This window comes from Sebastes umbrosus, chromosome 5 (assembly GCF_015220745.1).
Source record: "Sebastes umbrosus isolate fSebUmb1 chromosome 5, fSebUmb1.pri, whole genome shotgun sequence".
NCBI classification, from domain to species: Eukaryota; Metazoa; Chordata; class Actinopteri; order Perciformes; family Sebastidae; genus Sebastes; species Sebastes umbrosus.
The window spans coordinates 19,074,875-19,093,181 of NC_051273.1; the positions used below are offsets into that span (position 1 = coordinate 19,074,875).

General features: G+C 41.0%; 1 protein-coding gene across 6 annotated transcripts in view; it reads left to right on the forward strand.

Moving 5' to 3' along the window:
- LOC119488229 (zinc finger protein GLIS1) overlaps window positions 1-18,307 on the forward strand; it is an 85,525-nt gene that overhangs the window by 46,674 nt on the left and 20,544 nt on the right. For 5 of the 6 annotated variants that reach the window (XM_037769677.1, XM_037769679.1, XM_037769678.1 and 2 more), the window contains 2 exons: window positions 14,060-14,221; window positions 17,213-17,323. In XM_037769677.1, coding sequence (XP_037625605.1) covers window positions 14,060-14,221; window positions 17,213-17,323 — 273 coding nt within the window. The remainder of the gene's footprint in view (window positions 1-14,059; window positions 14,222-17,212; window positions 17,324-18,307) is intronic. The other variant, XM_037769682.1, reaches the window with a different exon arrangement.

An 18,307-nucleotide genomic window follows, 5' to 3' on the forward strand; every position in this document is an offset into this window, starting at 1 on the left:
ACTTCTTGTCAGGCCGAAAGAAGTTTTCCAGTCAATCTTTTGCAGTAATGTAGTCCAGTACTCCTCTCCTTCTCTCCCACTATCTCATCATATAGATCTGAATTAAGGATGGTTCTAGTATTTGTTCTTATTTTTTTTTATTTTAAGATTGAAAATCTCAAAAGTTTTACATTTTTAACTCAGTGTTAAAGTTTCAGTCGCTCTCTCAGTCAGTATAATGTCTATCAACATGTCAGCAGGTTTTATGTTTTCATTGGAGTGTCAAAATTAGGATTTCCTGTAAGTACAACTTGTATGTTAGTTCTTTGCAGAGCAACTTATTGCACAAGACAGGCTAACTTGTGCCAAAAAGTGTCACAAGTTGACATGTCTAAAACTGTAGGTCTGGAGCTGCTGGTGCATATGTTCTGCAACTGGATTATAATTATAAATCATAATTTGCTACAACAAAAATGTTAGCATAATAACTTTTAGCCTAGTAAATTTAGCTGGGATCAAGCAACTGCCAGGCAGAGCTAAAGGTGGACACTAATGCACGTGCATTATGGGCACCCATGTGAGGATGCAGGAGAGCGTTTTTCGGCTGAGTGCTGGGTGATTGTGACTTTTTTAGAAATACAGCATACAATACTGATATAACATGCACTATATAAGAAGTGGAGCATTTCTTGAAAATATTCCACACTGCTACAATGAACTCAAGTTATAAAAGCTACATCTACCTTGCCTTCAACCTCATAACCAGGTATCAAAGCATGCAGGATTTACTACATGTGATACACTCTAATTGCATTTGTCTGGAATGCAATATTTTGAGTTTCCCCATTTCCTCAACATTTAATCACGCTCTGGTATCGGAAACCTGAAGACGCAGGGCTGGGGCTGGTTATACGCTGCACAGAGATTGTGTCATAATTGTGTCCCATCCAAACCCTTAATCAGTTTAACCTCTCTACTGAGCCAGATCAGTTTACTAATACATCGGATAGAAGAAGCTGGGGTGGGTGTTCTGAGTTTTCGTTGTGTTCCGGGGGCTGGTGCAGGGATGCAAACCGGTTTATGCAGCACAGAGAGGGAGGATGGATGGAGAAGAGTCATGGGATCTCTTTCTTAGATCATGGGCCTTTTTAGAGACTCCCTTCTAGACTCTTAAAGTTTTCCCTGGTTGTCGGTCCTCAATACTAATGCTTTTTGGCTGTATACCGTCATGGATCAAGTGCATTGTGGAGGCGTGCTTAACTATTTCTTTGCTACAGTCAAACAGATAATTATAGCCAAAGTATATTTGTGGCATTTCACGAGGCGAAGACATAACAGGTCCTTTCTCCTCCGAGGCTACCATCCTCTCCCACTCCTCACATTCACACACTGGCCTCGTTTTGTACCAAAGCACATTTTGTGCCACAGCAGCCACTCCACAAACATACCCACCGAACTGGTCAAGCATCCAGATGTTTGTTTTTTGCTGACTTGTCAGTGTGGCAGAGGGCACTGCATAGAACCGAGTCCAGAGCAACTACAACATCTAAATCCCCGGCTGCCTTCACATCGCCCACCAAACAAGCAAACAAGAAGGACATTTATACACATCAGGACCACTTCTGCCTCAGGGCCACGCCACAACCCAAGACGACAGTATCCCTCCACCCAGCCAGACCCACACCGCACCACACCAGACTAGGCTAGACCTGCAGCTAATATATATGAGTTGCTACCGTGCAAAATAAACACTAAGAGGAGTATGGATAAATTATGTAGCGAAAGACGTGTTTACGTTTAGGGTGTCAAGTTTAAATTATGCACTGCGGTGTTCTGTGGTTAGTGTGCCGGGTTTAATTTGAATGTTTGAGAAAAGAAGTGAAGGCTGGAAGAAACAGAGCCAGACAGGCAATCCAGCTCCATTGATGTCATCCCAAAAATACGACATTATTGCCCAGAATTCATCACAAGGCATTATGCATGACAAGTGATTTGGTATGCACTGAATGCGGACTTGAGAGCATTTTTGAAGCGTTAGCACAGCCGTTGCGCACACAACTCAGAGTGTTTGTTACAAGAGACCCGTGTGTGTTTACACTGTCAAGCCCCTCAGTTTGTTTTCAAATGCCCACCAGAGAGTGAAGAGAGATCCAAATGGAAAGATCCAAGTAGAATATTTAGGCGTGGATTGTGGCATTAAATGGCACATATATCAAAACAGTGAGTCTTTACCAAAACCACATCTACTATAATGATTGATAATGAGAAGGGAGGGGGGTTAGAGAGAGACAGAGAAACAGGACCCAAAAATCTTTTGCAGAGGGACATATAAGGACACGATACACAGAATGATCCAACTTCTTACTACCCTATTTTATGATTGTGTGACCCAGCAGAACTGGCACTACAAACACTCCGATATTTAAATTGGGATTTACCTCTCCCCCCGTAGAGGTTTACACCCCAATGAACTTTAACTGTCTCCAGAAAGAAGCCCTCTCGCTTTCTGTTCACTTCTTAAAAACATCTGTTTCGCATTCAGTATGTTCAGCTTTGGAATTGGTTTAACATCGATGTAAAAAGGTTTATGCAGGGTTTAGAACCAGATTGGTTCAGTTATTTGGGCAGCATTACAGTAGAAGTAAGAAGCCTTTAAGTCCAAGCATATCCTTTTGTTTTTCCTCTGTTCTTCCAGTTTCCCATAACGGCGATCTTTCATACTGTGTCACGTAGCAGCTGTCATTTAGATCATACGGGGGCAAAACAAACAAAACATCAGTATGCCAATTTTATTCTGAAAGGAATACAGCCAAGAAATTTAGATCAGGTCATGCATGATTTAACGTACAGCCAGGAAATGCATATTGTATATGGGAAAAATGATGTATTGTAATGTTCCTGCACTCTTTACAGGCATATTGTGTGCGAGTACCAGGCTGGGGCTCATATTACGGCTAGCACAAACATATGTCTGATGAGAAATTTGAAGGAAATATTCCATAAATATGAAAACATTTACCGAAGAATCCCAGTGAATAGTGGGACCTAGGGATTTCTGCCGTTGGCTGGTTGCTCCAGTCCATCGTAATAGCACAGGAATGGGGAGTGGTTTTGTACTCAAATAAATGTGTTTTCCTATAGGACAGTGGGCACAGGCATGTTAGTGTGGACTGAATTATTGAATATGAATAGAGAACTATATACTGACATGTGGTGAATTGATTTATTGAAATGTGAATGAATGGTGATGTGCCGAGAACGCCTGAGGCGTGATTTGACTTGACACACTGAATATCAAGCGCAGTCTGATATATTGCAACCAGCCATATCCACATAACTGGAAACTGGACCCTGAAACCCACAGAGAGCAGAAAAGAACACAACCTTGGCATTGCTGAGGAGTGAACAAATCTAATCTAGGGGCACCGTTGCACCACATTTCTTGGGCAGCTGCTTTTTTACCCAGAAGGCTTTGTGGTCTGGTCCCCCTCCAGAGGGTTGCATAAACGCACTCTCTTCCCCTACACCCTTATGCTGGTGTTGATCACAATGCCATGTTGACCTATTGTTTAATTTTGCTGGCATGTTTTCTGTCTGAATACTATAGTGCTTCTGGCATCAAGGTATTTGGCTTGGCAACTCGCAGGGCTTCTGCAGTGTTTATTTGTTGTCACGTCAGAGTTATAGAGTCGCCCAGTGTATGCTACAGTAGGTCTTTAGACAGCTGTGTCAACTCTCGCCTTGTGTGGACAACGAATGGTTTGCCAAAAAGGGAGAAGGGCTTTTATTTCTTTACCTAACAAGTCGCTATGATACAGGAACACTGTGACTTCAACTGTGGTATTCATTATGTCACAGAAGAATTTAAAGCCACTAGGCAAGATTGGAAAATACATTCACCATCATCTGAAATCACAAAACTGGAATGCAGAAGACAAAAGTGTCTCCATTTGCAGTAACTGAAAATAAAATTGTGTACATTAGCATGAAATAGTCTCTGATCACACCCAGAATCCACCCTCAAACACTTTCACGCCATTAGAAATCAGCTACTGGCATTACACTTTAGTTTTCTGGATTGATACTGTGGTTCAGTGATGGATTTTGTTTTTTATTTTCTAAGGCGTGCATGGTTTATGTCAGGAGTTGTTGTCAGAGCAAAGGGCATCTTTCCAGACCTGTGGCAATGTCCAAAGATGCCAATTTCCCCATTGCCAGCAGCCTCAATAGACCAATATAAAATGCAATCACAAGACATGTTGCATTTTGAGTGAATAATGTGACACATTTTCTTTTCATTTGGACGATTTTCACTCTGGGAAATTAAGGACATTACAGTAGAAGTAGACAAGGCATGTTAAAGTAAAGAGCTCTTTCCTTTCTTGTGATTTAGAGCAGACAGCATGTAACTGTGCAGCTTCAAACATATTATTACTAGGGCTGTAAATCAATTAAAATATTTAATCGCGATTTATCACATGATTGTCCATAGTGAATACTTGAATACAAAAGTTACAATGCTAGACAGACTGACAGACAAAGTCAGAGAAAATCATGGATGATAGTGATGATCCAATAAAAAGATCATTTCAGATCACAGGCCAATCATCGCGTTGGACTGTACAGTATTTGTCTGATAGTCTAACAAAAGAGCGATTAAGTGGATCAATTAAATATAACGTTATTGTCATTACTGGCTGTCGCTGAATTGGTGTCTATCATCCCCCAATAGCACCGATATGAAATGGAGTCATGGAGCAGGTTGAGGTATATAACACCCCATTGTAGGGCTGGAGCAAGAGGAGCTTATTGGCAGAAGGGGGTAGAAGAGAGAAGAGAGACACAGAGAGAAAGCGAGTGTGAGAATAGAGGCAGGTGTGAGTGAAAGGTGCTGGACAGATTGAAGCCCGGGTGTCAGAGGACGCCGTAGCTCATGGGCCCGTCAAACTGGATCCTGCATTGACTGCCAGTAACATCAGTCCAGGCGCCGGCTCGGAACACAGATCATGTTTAGGATTTTCATTGCGTAACGCCCAGTCTGCCTTTTTCATGGTGGGTTCGGATTTCGTCAATGGGTTTATAATTAATGCCTTGATGGTTACTAATGGCTGTGGCACTGAAAGCTTTGTGTTGCACTCTAATTAGCCATTATAAATGGTTAGGATTGGTTTGAGAGAATAAACACTGTCACGAGACACAGTGGGATGGCTCTTTTAGAAGCCTTTCACTGAATGGGAGTTCACAGGATCATGTGTCTCCTCAAATCCCTCTCATATCCAGTGGTTATTTAACCAATATTCAACCCTTACTGTACAATAAATCTTTTCTTCTTTCAATTTTCAAGTACTGTAAGGGAATATAAAAACTCCCTTTCAGATGTCCACCTAACACTTTAAATATGACGGCAATTTAGGCTCTGGAAAGAACACAGAACACTTCTGTGAAACGCATGGCTGCAATCTTACTATGTCGGACCCAAAACCATTTCCATAACACCTCAGACATGAATCAAAATTGGATATTACTATGTCTAAAATTTGGATAGATAGACAAATTGTGTATATTACATTACTGTAATTATTTCCTGTAATATGCCGCCTGGAGAATGACACTTTTCAAGCCCCTGGAGGGTTTTTCGGCAATTCTCCTTCACATACCTTTGCATATTATATATTGTATCTTTTTTAATTCTTTATACAGTATGTGTAAATAAACAAACAAACAAACAAATATTGTCACATTCACAAAAAGCAACAGCACAAGGTTAAATTAAAAGAAACACTAAATTAATTGTAGTAAATTAAAGTAAAGTAGTTTAATAATAACTTCCTCTGCTCAAAGAAATAAAATCACTTCATGCAATTGTGTCAATAAGCCAATTTTTAAGTTGTGAAATTTTGTATCACAGCAAATGACCAATAAAACATTTGTTTTCCATTGTTTTATTTCCCCTTGTGGATCAGGGCTAAAGAGAAAAAAAAACTTACAAATCATATTAATCATCAGACAACATTTTATTTGTATTAATATTTTATTTTTTCCTTTATACTTGTGAACGCATAGGAATTGAATGGGAGTTGTAACCTAACTTGTTTCTTCATGGGTGCTATGGGACTGTATAAACTAGGCAGCATAATTCTAAATGTCTTGTCTTATTAATCATGAAATTGATTTGTAAATGTATCTATGGGCAGCTGGCAAAAACAAAAGGAAGCTTGTGTACCATGGGCCAAATATCTGTAAACACTACAGTCCTGTCATGTTTGAAAAGCCATTATGGAGACCTGCAGCGTGTCCAAATGCCAAAAAACTATTCCGATAGTTGTCAGATAGATGAAGCCAGCAATGTGATAGAGTCCATTTCTGAAAAAGGCTTAAAAGCATCTATTGTGCAATCTGCTGTTGTAATTCTGGTTTTGTTGCGTGTCCTCTCTCACTGAGAAGCATTGATATGAATGCGATCAGAAACGTGATCCAATGTTTGTTAGAGTCAAGAGAGCTGTACAGCTGACCCCTGTTTATACAGTCGAATGTAAAGTATGTCTGTGTGAAAATCATTTCTTGACACCCTGTTGAGGCAACAGAGGAATGAAGCTGGAAGTCGATTTGGTTCTCTGCTAACGCTGCATGATAACACACAAGACATATCCTTTTCCCTGTCAGTCCGCTTCATCTCTTTGAGAACGTGACCCTGTTTTCCTTTTTCCCTTCAACCTGGTGAACCGGTAAACCCCAGGCTGCCTGGTTTAAGAGGAAATCACATCTTAGCTCTCTAATCTGATGCAGGTCTGCAGAGCTGGTAGACATTTGAATGAAGGCCTCTGAATCACAGCAGGTTAAGTGCTTCCATGAAGCCTCACCATGCTGTTGTGCAGCCAGGCTCACACTGTGCCAGGCCTCCACCGCAGGAACAGGGGTTCAGATCCATCACTGCACTTCCTCCTCAATCTCCAGCAAACAGTCTGTGAGTAGGAACAAAACAGCTGGCCAGGCTCATTATGTGAGCAGCCTCATTTAGTCATCATACGAATGCTTCCTGTTGTGCCATCCACATAGTTTTTAATCTGGCCCCCAAACTATTCAGGCATGAGTGCAAAATGGCTGTTAAGAACAATTTCTTCAGTCATTTACATGACTACTTCCTCCCACCAATTTATCGGCTCTTGCTCTGCCTCGCTTGTTCATTCGCATCTGGACAACACTCCTTCGCTTTTACTCATTTGCTGTGTGTACTCATATCTCACCATTCATAAATCATAGCTTCCCAAAAATTACGCAAAGTGCAGGAGGCGAGGGGAGAAAAGACATTTCAAGGAGAATCAAAGCAAATGTGTGTGAATTCATATCTGTCCTGCTTTGAGAGAAAAAAAAACATCCGCCGCTATCTTTTGATTCAAATTAAAACCCCATTCGCAACAGATGAGGCTGGCTGCTAAAAGGGTCCCACTCCGCAGTGGAAATGATATGTGTAAACTATGTAATGCGAATGTTTTAGCCAAGCTGTGTTTAATTTAGTATCCTGACGAAGCGCATGAGAAACCTGCCTCTCCTTAGCTGTCTCGTTGAATCATATGGATATAATTTCATCCATTTACGTTTTTCTGCTCTTTGCTGTGGTTGCCACAGGGCATTTGGAAGCAGGCAGATTAAATGCACATGTTCCTCCCATCCGCAGCCGGGGCACTCTGCTCCACAGCCTCCCCTCCGAACAGATCCTGAAGTGTTGGTGGTTTTCCTCGTTGGTCAGGGCAGAGAAAGACACCTTGTGATAAACCAACTCATTCCCCCAAACCCCTTTTTACATACTTATAAAGTTATACAGGCTGCTTTTGAGCATTGGCACTTTATAACGTGTTTTATTTGGCAGTGGTTTCTTTTGCTACCAATACTTGTTGCCCTTCATCGTGTCTGCTTGGCTTCGCAGTAAAGGAGCTGGATGTATTAGGTATAACTAATCACAGTGAAGAATTAGTGGAGGCTTTTAGGCTCTGAGAACCTTTCGCTTTTATGGGGGGGCCCCTCTGAACATGAGTAATAGTGAATTTCATGCTAGTTAGAAGGGCTGGGACGATACGCCTATCTTCCGATTTGATACTATCACGATACTTGGGTGCCAATTCGATATGTATTGCATTTTTTAAATACTGTGATTTTAAAAGTATTGCGATTCAATATAAATTAATCAATATAATATAAAAAAAATTGTTGATTTTTTTTTTTTAACACTAGACCATGGGGGAAAAGTTGACTCATACACTTCTAGGGACTTTTACTTTGGAAAAATATCTAAATTAATACAGTAAAAATGTTTGATTTTCAGCATGTATGTAGTCAGAGATGTCCTGAAGTCAATTATATCAGTCATTGTCAGGAATTATTTATAAAAACATTTTTCCAGTAACCCAAAAATCAAAGAATACAAATTAAATAAAAATTTCCCTCACAAATTAGTAGGATTTTATTTTTAATTTACAGTATAAGGGACATGAAATGTTTTATAATCTGGTGAATATAATCTAATCAATCTTATTTCCATATATTTATTTTGTATATAAAGTTCCCTTTGTAACACCTTATTTTGAAAACCAGACGTAGTCACAAGTGTATACTTCAGCTAACTGCGCCAAGTCCGTCGCTAGTTCTGCCGTCAGCTCCGTTCTCTTTATACATCCATGGTCAGCTCCAACGGGGCCGTTTGAATGCATTTAACATAAATGTCAGTATATGGGGGCTCCACAGTTGTAGCGTCGGCCGATTTGACCACAGAGATGAGAGTGACGGCTGGCTTAACTGCACGTTCCCGCAATACGAAAACGTTTGTCCATGACAGAGTTAGCATGCAGCTTAAGCCATGATGTCTAGCTTTGCTTTTCCTGACAATGTGTGCCTTTATTGTATGTTTAGTGTTTACCACTTTTGATTTAAAATGTGAGGGTGCAGTTCGTATCCCCACCAACGCTCCGCCGTTTTCTACTTTTTCGTTTTGGCTCGCTGCGGCAAGCTGCGGTTTGTTTTAGTTGACGGATACAGAACGGATATGACGTCACGTTTCTCAGACTACAACAATAAAAGCGGTAACTTTCTTCTACCTCCACATATACTCAAATGAAGCAAATATATCGATTCTGGTATTAAAAAAAATGATTTCACAGTTGAATCCCATCATTAGTCAGTGGCCAGAGGGATGTATTAATGTTGAAGGAGATTCACTCGCATCTATAGCAACCCCAGAAAAGCTTGACTGTCGGAGGAGAAAATCCTGGTGCTTATTCTTGGGGAAAAATGACTCCTGTAGGTGACCTTGGCTGCAAGAGTTTTTTTTCCAAAGAGAAGAACCTCTACCTTACCTCTGATTCTCTTCCTATGCCATTCATTAAAGCTTTTAATCAGTTTTTTGCTCTACATGTCAGCAGCCATATTTCCTCCTGACACCCCTCCATAACGGCTGGTTTGTTTCCATCATCCACAGCTCCTGCAGGTTGCTAATGAGCCGCCGCATGTGAGGAGAGAGCCGCACACTGCTGCCTTTTAGCCCATACACTGTTTGGCCTTTTCCCTGCCAGTCAGGAGTCATTTCCCATGAAGGCCTCAGGCCTGCCGCACCTCCACTAGCCTGCATGCTGGGCCCATAATCTGTCTGTTGTGATCAGCTGCCTGTCCACCCTTTCAACCCCGATCTCGCCCCCTTCAGCCATGTCAAGACCCCGCCGTCATCCTGAATGTTTACCGAGCCACTGAACCCCCCTACTCAAGAGTGAGACGGTGTCAAACAGGGCGCAAATCCCTCCACGCTGCCAGCGCCGCTCCGCTCGTGTGGTGATCTGCCGGTTTACCTTAGACGGAGGTTTCAGAGAGGAAAAGTAAACATGTTTAAAGCAATTAATGTGATTAGCGCTGTCTAAACTGTTTTCATAGATAATATCAAAATCAATCCTGTGTCAGAAGCCTCGGCCACCACAACTCCATGTTTATACCACTTGTACCTGCGTTCAGTTCTTTATAAACAGTTTATATTTTTGGCAACTCCTCATGTACGCTATAGGGAACCTACTGACATTTATGCCTTTTTAACATGCAGATATTATTTTTAGAGGCTTTTATCATCATTATATTTTTAACTTTAGCCAATCTAGTTGGAATCAAACCCATAACCTAGGATGTATAATTGCCATGGTTCCCTTTTTACCAAAATAAGACTACATCCTGCCCACATCAGTACTGTTAAAACACTTTACCTCAATAACACGAGCAATACTGGATTTAACTGCACAGCACTTCATGCCCCAAATATCCAAACCTAATTAGGTTTTTGACAGTCCATGAACTCCCTGAAAGAAGTCATTTTAACCATCAGATTGGCCACGCTAAAACCTCTTACTGTAGCATAAAATGTTTCATGCAGGGTTCTGGGTTATGTCCATGCCTAGGGGTGGCAGTGCCTATTGGTTTCCCAGCAGGCAGGAAAACCTCATTCTCAGCCGTCTCCCTGCTAGTCCAGCTTCCAGAGTAATAATACGCTCTACACGATTAACACGGTTTCCTCCACGGACCCGTAACTATAATTTAGCTTCAAATTTGTATTGCGGAAAAGAAAGCAATGAAAGAGTGATTATTCCCTTATACATAAATACACACATTTGGCACGTCAATAATAGCCGTGTTTGTTTTCCAAACTCCAATGCTCGGCGCCGCATTTCAGCAGTCAGCATGGACCGCGTCTGTCATGACTGGTACGGCACTGTGGATGTTCCTCTGCACTGAGATTTTTATTAAACTTTCCCACCCTCGCCGCGTCTCCCGTTTCCATCCGAAACGTTTGATTGGCATGACTTTAGAATAATATATTTCCGCCCGTACAACACTGTGCGATGTGAACTCTTAAAGACATTTTCCATGATTATATGCTGAAGCCTGGACAGAATGTGTGTGTGAAATATTTTATTCATATTAAATTGCAGTCCTGTCCTGTGCCTCATTGTGACTCTTATGTTGCTGTCTGGACAAGAAGTCAGTCATGTTGACGGTGATATCTTTTTGTATGCATTTCTCTTCTCAGCTTTAGCCACACCACACAGTACACAGGTCCAAACATAGCTGATTAGATCTTGTCTTGTACATAGGGTGTTGTATTGAACCTCCTTTTTAATTACAGATATAAATGTGTCGTACCACTGAGTATAAAAAACAAGTCAGATTTCTTAATTCAAATTACATTGCTCACAAACGTTGCTAATTTTATGATGATGCTTTTCCTAATAATGATGCTTTTGAGAAGTTTGGCTTATAAACTCGGCCAATGTATTGGCATTAATGATACAAGTTTTGTTCTCTCTCTCAGGCATTAGTAAGCTCACATCCTACAGTATATCTTGGTGCACATATGCTTGCACAGTTTTGTTTTCAGTAAAATCAACTTCATAAGCTCAGTTTATATTGTTAGTGTTTAACGGTCTTTCTAAATTTTGATTTTCCTGCTAAATTAGAGTTAAATTATGAGCAACAGTATAACAGAAATCACTGAAAAAGTGACTTAATGAGTAAATATCATTTAAAAAACAGGTTTAAGTGTAAAGTTGGTTCATTATTCCTGTTTATTTCTGATTTTAAATTTAAGTTTGTAAATCTGACAGTGAGAAAAAAAGCATCTATCTGATCATGTTGAAAGGATGCTTTTGTTTCCAAACTCATCGTCTCAAAGGTCTTACAAACTTCAGGAGCTGTGCGTCGTGTAGCCATAATTGGGCAGATTAAGACTCCCTTACTGATCCACACAGGCACATGCACCCACAGATCAGCCTGGTCACCCAACACGGCTCTACCATGTCTGGCTTAGGTTTCGCCTATATTAAATGGAGCCTCAGTGAATAGAAGGCCCTGCCTGTGCTGTGTGAGTGAATGAAGGAGACCAGGGATGAGTATTGAGCCTAGATGAAGCTGAAGGCCTATTAGAAGAATGGTGTCACTCTCTCCTTAGCCGTAACCCGACCTGTTGTCAGCGGGCTTCGCTAAAGGTCAGGCTACAATGGACAGTAGAGTCCGCAGCGCCTCCCAACAGTTTGTCAGTGAAGTTGCATTTGCACTGAGGTCAGCTTAGCCCTTTGCAAGAAATTGGTTTTAGCTAAGATTTAAGAGTGGGGAAGCTGTTATTTTAGGAGATATTGTCTGACATTTAAGGGGAAACTTAAGGGTTTAAATTCGGAGTAGTTGCACCATGTTTTTATCAGACTGAATGCCTTCCTGGCTCCAAGTTTCTCTGTGTTTTGAACCTTGTATAGAGAGGTGCAGGGATGACGTATTTTTGTAGGCCAGCCCGGAAGTTAGATACGCACGGGTTCCCTTGACAAAAAGCTAATGGTATTATTCCATTGGGTTTTGGATTATTGCAGAAAATAAGCTCTGTGGCAAACAAACGTTTATGACAATTACACATTTTGTTCCGTAAAATAATCCATATAAATGAACACCACTTTTATGATTTTTGAAGCGTAAATACATTTGCTAGAAGTAGAAAGCTAACGTTAGGCTATAAACAAACTACACCAAGGTCGCATGAACGCGAGTATACACAAGGAGGCTGTGAAGACGAACGAATCAGCCGTGATGACGTAGAGTAGCCTCATTTAGCCACTTGTTAGCAACCGCCTTATTTAATATATATAAAAGCTTCAAAATTCACAAGTGTGATATTTACTGACATATTTTATATTGTAGAAAAAACGTTAAAATCTCTTAAGCTTGTGTTAACCACAGACCTTATTTCAGGCATCGAACTAAAAACCCATTCAAAAAACCCATTGACTTCCAGACGAGGGAACTGGAAGTGCTAAAATGCCATCTCATTTCCGGGATTTTAGGACTGACATAGAATGAATAAAACCGTCATTTTTTAATCTGTCATCAGTCCAACATTTTGGTTAAAAGGGGCTAATAGTTGCTTTAATTTACTTCTTTTGTTTCCGTACACTTTTGTCTCCACCTTCATGCATCCACCTGTCCTGTGCCCCTTTCTTGTTATGTACCAGTCATACAAGCCAAGCTTCTGAAGTCCTTATAGGGTGACAGGCAAGTGTCTGTACAGAAGAAGGATGCTACCATGAGCTCTTCACCTGCTCCTATTGTGCCCTGTGACAGTCTCAGTATATTGATGTCCAGGTGTTGCTGAATACCTAAATGAGATTAACCCTAGGTAGACATAAGTAACATTGAGCTATGCTTCCCATACTACTGTGCACCAATACAGTTTGTGACTCTTTACACAGCAGCCCCTGTAGGGGGTCTTGACATGGACCGCCTCATCAACCAATCAGCCGTGTTTTCTGCTTAAGAGCAGGAGTGGATATGCGAGAAGCCTCATGAATCATTCACGTGTTAACAAATCTGTGGTGTTCATTGGCTGAGTGGTTTGGATCAAATGGGCCGAGCTGTGTCGGATATGAGTCTGTTTACAGTCACTGTCACTTGTCAGTCTAACCCACTATACACAGCAGAACACTTATCTCATGCTATGCATTACAGCCCATTAACCGTTGCAGTACAGCACCACTCCAGTTTCCCCTTGCAATTTAGATGCAGCGGCAGCCTTGAGGCAGGTGTACTGTCACGCATGCCACTGTCTTTCAAGTGGTTTTCAACAAAGGTCCCTGGATTGGCAACGTAATTCAAGAGCCATGGAAAAAATGCTTGCGATTTTACCACCCATGTTCTTAAGCATCTCTCACTTTTCCATAGCTGGGGATGAACTTGTGGTGTAGAGTGAACTCCTCCAGCTGTGCAAGTGATCAAGGGACTGAGGGAACGAGTGGGACAGCTTCTTTCTGATTCACAGAAGTGCACATATACAGAGCCCACATTTTACCAGAATATGCCAGCTTTACTCTGATTGATTTCTTTTTTCTGTGTGTGTGTGTGTGTGTGGGGGTGTGCTTCTTCATGTATATCTGTGCATGTGGGCGTTTGTTTATTTCCTTGTGTGGTCCTGTGCATACGTGCCTGACAGTGGTCGTCTTTGTGCGTGCATCTGTGTATGCATGCATTCCTGCGTCAGCTGTGACAGCTGTGTGCCGTCTTCCCTTCTCCGCAGTTCGAGGGCTGTAACAAAGCGTTTTCACGTCTGGAAAACCTGAAGATCCACCTGAGGAGCCACACAGGAGAGAAGCCGTACCTGTGCCAGCACCCTGGCTGCCAGAAAGCTTTCAGCAACTCCAGCGACCGCGCCAAGCATCAGCGCACTCACCTGGACACGGTCAGAAACTAAGTCTCTGCTCTGTCTCACCTCACAACGTTTCATCAGAGTAGATTAATGTTTAACCTGTCTCAGGCCAACAGTTAAAGTAGTCTGGGTGGTCGGTCGCTGTGTTGCAGAGGGCATGGCTGCATGAAGTTATGAACTATAAATGTTTGCATAATATGGATACAAGCTGCATTTAGTTTCTACCAGATCCATTCAGGGATAAGATTATATGCTAAATTAAAATATTAGTTGTCGAATAACTAGCAACGAATGTCCGCTCAGCGAATGTGTCTGGTGTGTGCTCACACCCTCCTTCACTTTTACACCCAACATTAAAAACTGCACTGCTGTCCAAGTTTGAATACCTATTTCCACGTCTTGACAGTGTTAGACTTTAATTTGCTGTCAGTCAGAGCGAAGTGTGGCATTCTCACTCTCTCTGCGCTGGCAGTGACAAGCCACAGATCATTAAATGATCAGTACCATTAGGCCGAGTCGCAGCTCGGGCCATAACAGACTTGGATTGGAGCTGCGAGCTCACACAGAGCTTCGCCTGTTTCTCTGACCTGTATAAAGGGAGGGAAAGGTTGAGTCAGCCATCGCTGCCACTCGTCATGTCTCAGTAACCACACCAATACCTCACTTTATCACCATCTGCACGCCAACGCCGCTGGGGAGTAAATAACTTGTTTTGCTCAAATTACGTTACAATTGAGGTATTTGTTGTTTCCCAGACTTTTAACTTTACAATTTTCTCCCCTACATTTTAAAGTATTTTCTACTCTTAGCAACTATTTTATGTCAAAATCTACATGTCTGAGATTATTAAATGTTAGTTGAAAATAATCTGTGATCGGTCCTTTAAAGGTATACATGTACAAGGAAATAGAGAATATTATTTTGCATCGGTCTTTGAAGGAGACTTTCAAAAATATTATATACATTTTCTAAGCTGCATGTAATCAGTTAGCCTGTGTTTATATGAATCCAACAGTCAATGTAAATGTTATATTAGAGATGCAACAATTATTTGATTAAACGATTAGTTGTCAATTATTAAAGTAATCGGGAATTATTTTGATATTCGATTAATCAGTTTCAGTAATTTTTTAAGAAAAAAAAAAGTCCAAATTCTCTGATTCCAGCTTCTTAAATGTGAATATTTTCTGGTTTCTTTACTCTATGACAATAAACTGAATATCTTTGAGTTGCGGAAAAAACAAGACATTTGAGGACGTCATCTCGGGCTTTAGGAAACACTGATCGACATTTTTTCCACCATTTTCTGATATTTCATAGACCAAACAACTAATCAATTATTCGAGAAAATAAGCAACAGATTAATCGACATTGAAAATAATCTATATGCTCTGCTTACATGGAGCCATATTCAGTCAAGTCAATTCACTTTTATTGATATACGCCAAGTTCACAAATTTGTCTCAGAGGTCTTTACAAACTGAGCAACATACGACACCCTCAATTAGATCCCGTATGTACATTTACTCTCTTTTCTTAAGTAGAAAGAGAGCTGTAGTGGCACACAGTGAGAATTTTTTTTAATCAGTAAACGTTCAAATTCACCACTTTCTGCAAAACTGTAATTGAAAGAGAAATTCATTTAAACAGTATTTTTTTTATGATATTCATATTTCCAGTATATGCTCCCCCTGTGTTCGTTCCTGTATTGGCCAGCCACCAATGCTTTCAGTAGACGTAATAGTAAATCACTCAGAACCTGTACTTAAACGGAGTTTTGATTGCGGACTTGTGTTATTCTATCAGTTAAGGATTTTCTTCACCACCCACTCTTTCCACAGTAGGGCGAATGATACAGCTAATCTGGGACCCCGATGCTTATGGCTTCACATTAACACCCCGCGTTCGCCGTGCCTGCCCAGCTGCCTTCCCTGCCAAAAACACTTTGAGGGAAAATCATTTTCAAGCTTTAATGGTATTTATTCTACACAGAAGTTACGCTTGATTTCTTTACTCAAGGTTCTGCGCTGTATTGGGTGCGTTGCTTGGCAAAACAAACATGGCGGAGATGAGTGGCACTGTAAGCGCCTTGCAATAACAATGGCTTATTTACAGAGAAGGTCGAGGTATGGAGGCAGAGCTAATAAAGACGTGTATCCCCTTACACTTTAATGGCCAACTTATATTCCTGAGGATGAAAAAAAAAAATTGCCGTGAGGGGAAAAATCCCTCAATCAGCTAACTACATGGTGTATTTGCTTGGTTAATGAGAAGAACGTGAAATGATGAGGAAACTCCTTGACAGTGCAGTCATTTTACAGATGTCTGTTACTCTAATCTGACATCTCCCTCCTTATAACCAGTCTGTATGTCAGCATAAACACTGACTTACAGTATAGACTGAAGGTGTAGAGTAACACTACCAACCCTTTATTGGTCCCCAATATCCATTGTAGAAAACTTCCCACCACAGTCCTATTTTCTTAATCGTGCAAGAAACAACTAACCATGTCCTACTCTATTTCGTAATATTACCTGACTGTTTTACACACATTGTCAAGTATTCATATTAATCATGCTGCATTGATATTGTCAGTACCAAGAGAGGGGGTTCATTACTACACTGGGAGAAGAAGAGGAGGATAGACCTACATAACAGCAAGTGAAACATAAAGAACAGCTTTAAAGTCCTGAATAAAAACACTACAGGGAGATAAATTCGTATTGAAATATTTTATAACGGATCTTTTCTTTTTTCTTTTTCATGCTTTTTACCTCTTCCTCTTACTTCAAATTCTGTCATTCTCAGCTGAAAGGTAGGACTTTAACTTTGCCTTTACTTCAACAGATTTCAAACTTACTGTGCATATATTTTGCTTACTCACACCCTAATTTCTGTCATATCTTCTTGAATGATTGCCCAACTTTTTTTTCTTGTGTCTCTGTCCTTAAACAATAAAGTGAATTTAAATGTAATTGCACACTTTAACATGATGTGAAATATATTTTTCTCTCTGCTTGTAGAAACCATACGCATGTCAGATCCCCGGCTGTACCAAGCGCTACACAGATCCCAGCTCCCTACGCAAACATGTCAAGATCCACTCGGCCAAAGAGCAACAGGTGCGTAGAAAGGTAAGACACCTTCTACAAGAGAGGGGTGGAACGGGAAAAGAGATTTCAAGAGAAACTGCACTCCTGCTGTTATGTAATTTTTTAGATTTCTGTCACTTGACGTGTCATTTCCCTTTTTTTTAAAGCATCAAATAAAATCAACTGAGAGATAAATTGTATGTCTCCGTAAGATCCGTAAGATTTCAGTCCTGGTTGATTTAGAATTTCTTTTTTTCTTTATTTATGCTGCCTTAGTCCAGCATTGCATACTGTAATATTTCACCGGAAATAATTTTCAATTCACATACCATTGGTTTCATACTAAGGTTTCAGACATACTAAAATATCTCACATACTGTTTATGCGTACTAAATAGCATGTTAGTATTGGATTTCAGAAGCAACCTGTAATACAGCATTCTTTTTCCGGGAACACACACCAACAGTGTGTTCCAATCCACGTACTTCCTGAAGTACACTTCAATGTAGTGCACTGTGTACACTCTGTACTTACTTGAGTAGTGTGTGTATTTCAACGGGGTGGGGTCGTCTCAAATCAAATACTCTGCGGCGCACTTACCGGAAATGACGATCGCAACATTTGGCCGCAGCTCGCTACCCGCCAACATATCTTCTTCTTCTTCAGGGTTTTACGGCAGCTGGCATCCTGTGTGTTGCACTGCTGCCTCCTTCAGGTTTTATCTGTCTACTACCCGCCAAAAGTAGTGTTCCGAGTTCCGCCCGGAAACTTAGCTGTAGGAACAGGTGTAACATTTAGCACCAGGTTAACACCGCTCAGTGAGGTGATTGGCGTGAGTCAGTCACATTATGTTGAGCGCAAATATACCTGCGGAGCTGGATGACCTGTCAGCAGGTTCCCGGCCAGTGGGACCGGATAGAGAGTTGTGTACAAGACGAGGACGGAGTGTCGGCGTTGCTCCTCCGTTAACAGGGTATGTGAATGTAAACACGTCCGACATGATAACGATGCTGACGCACATTCAAC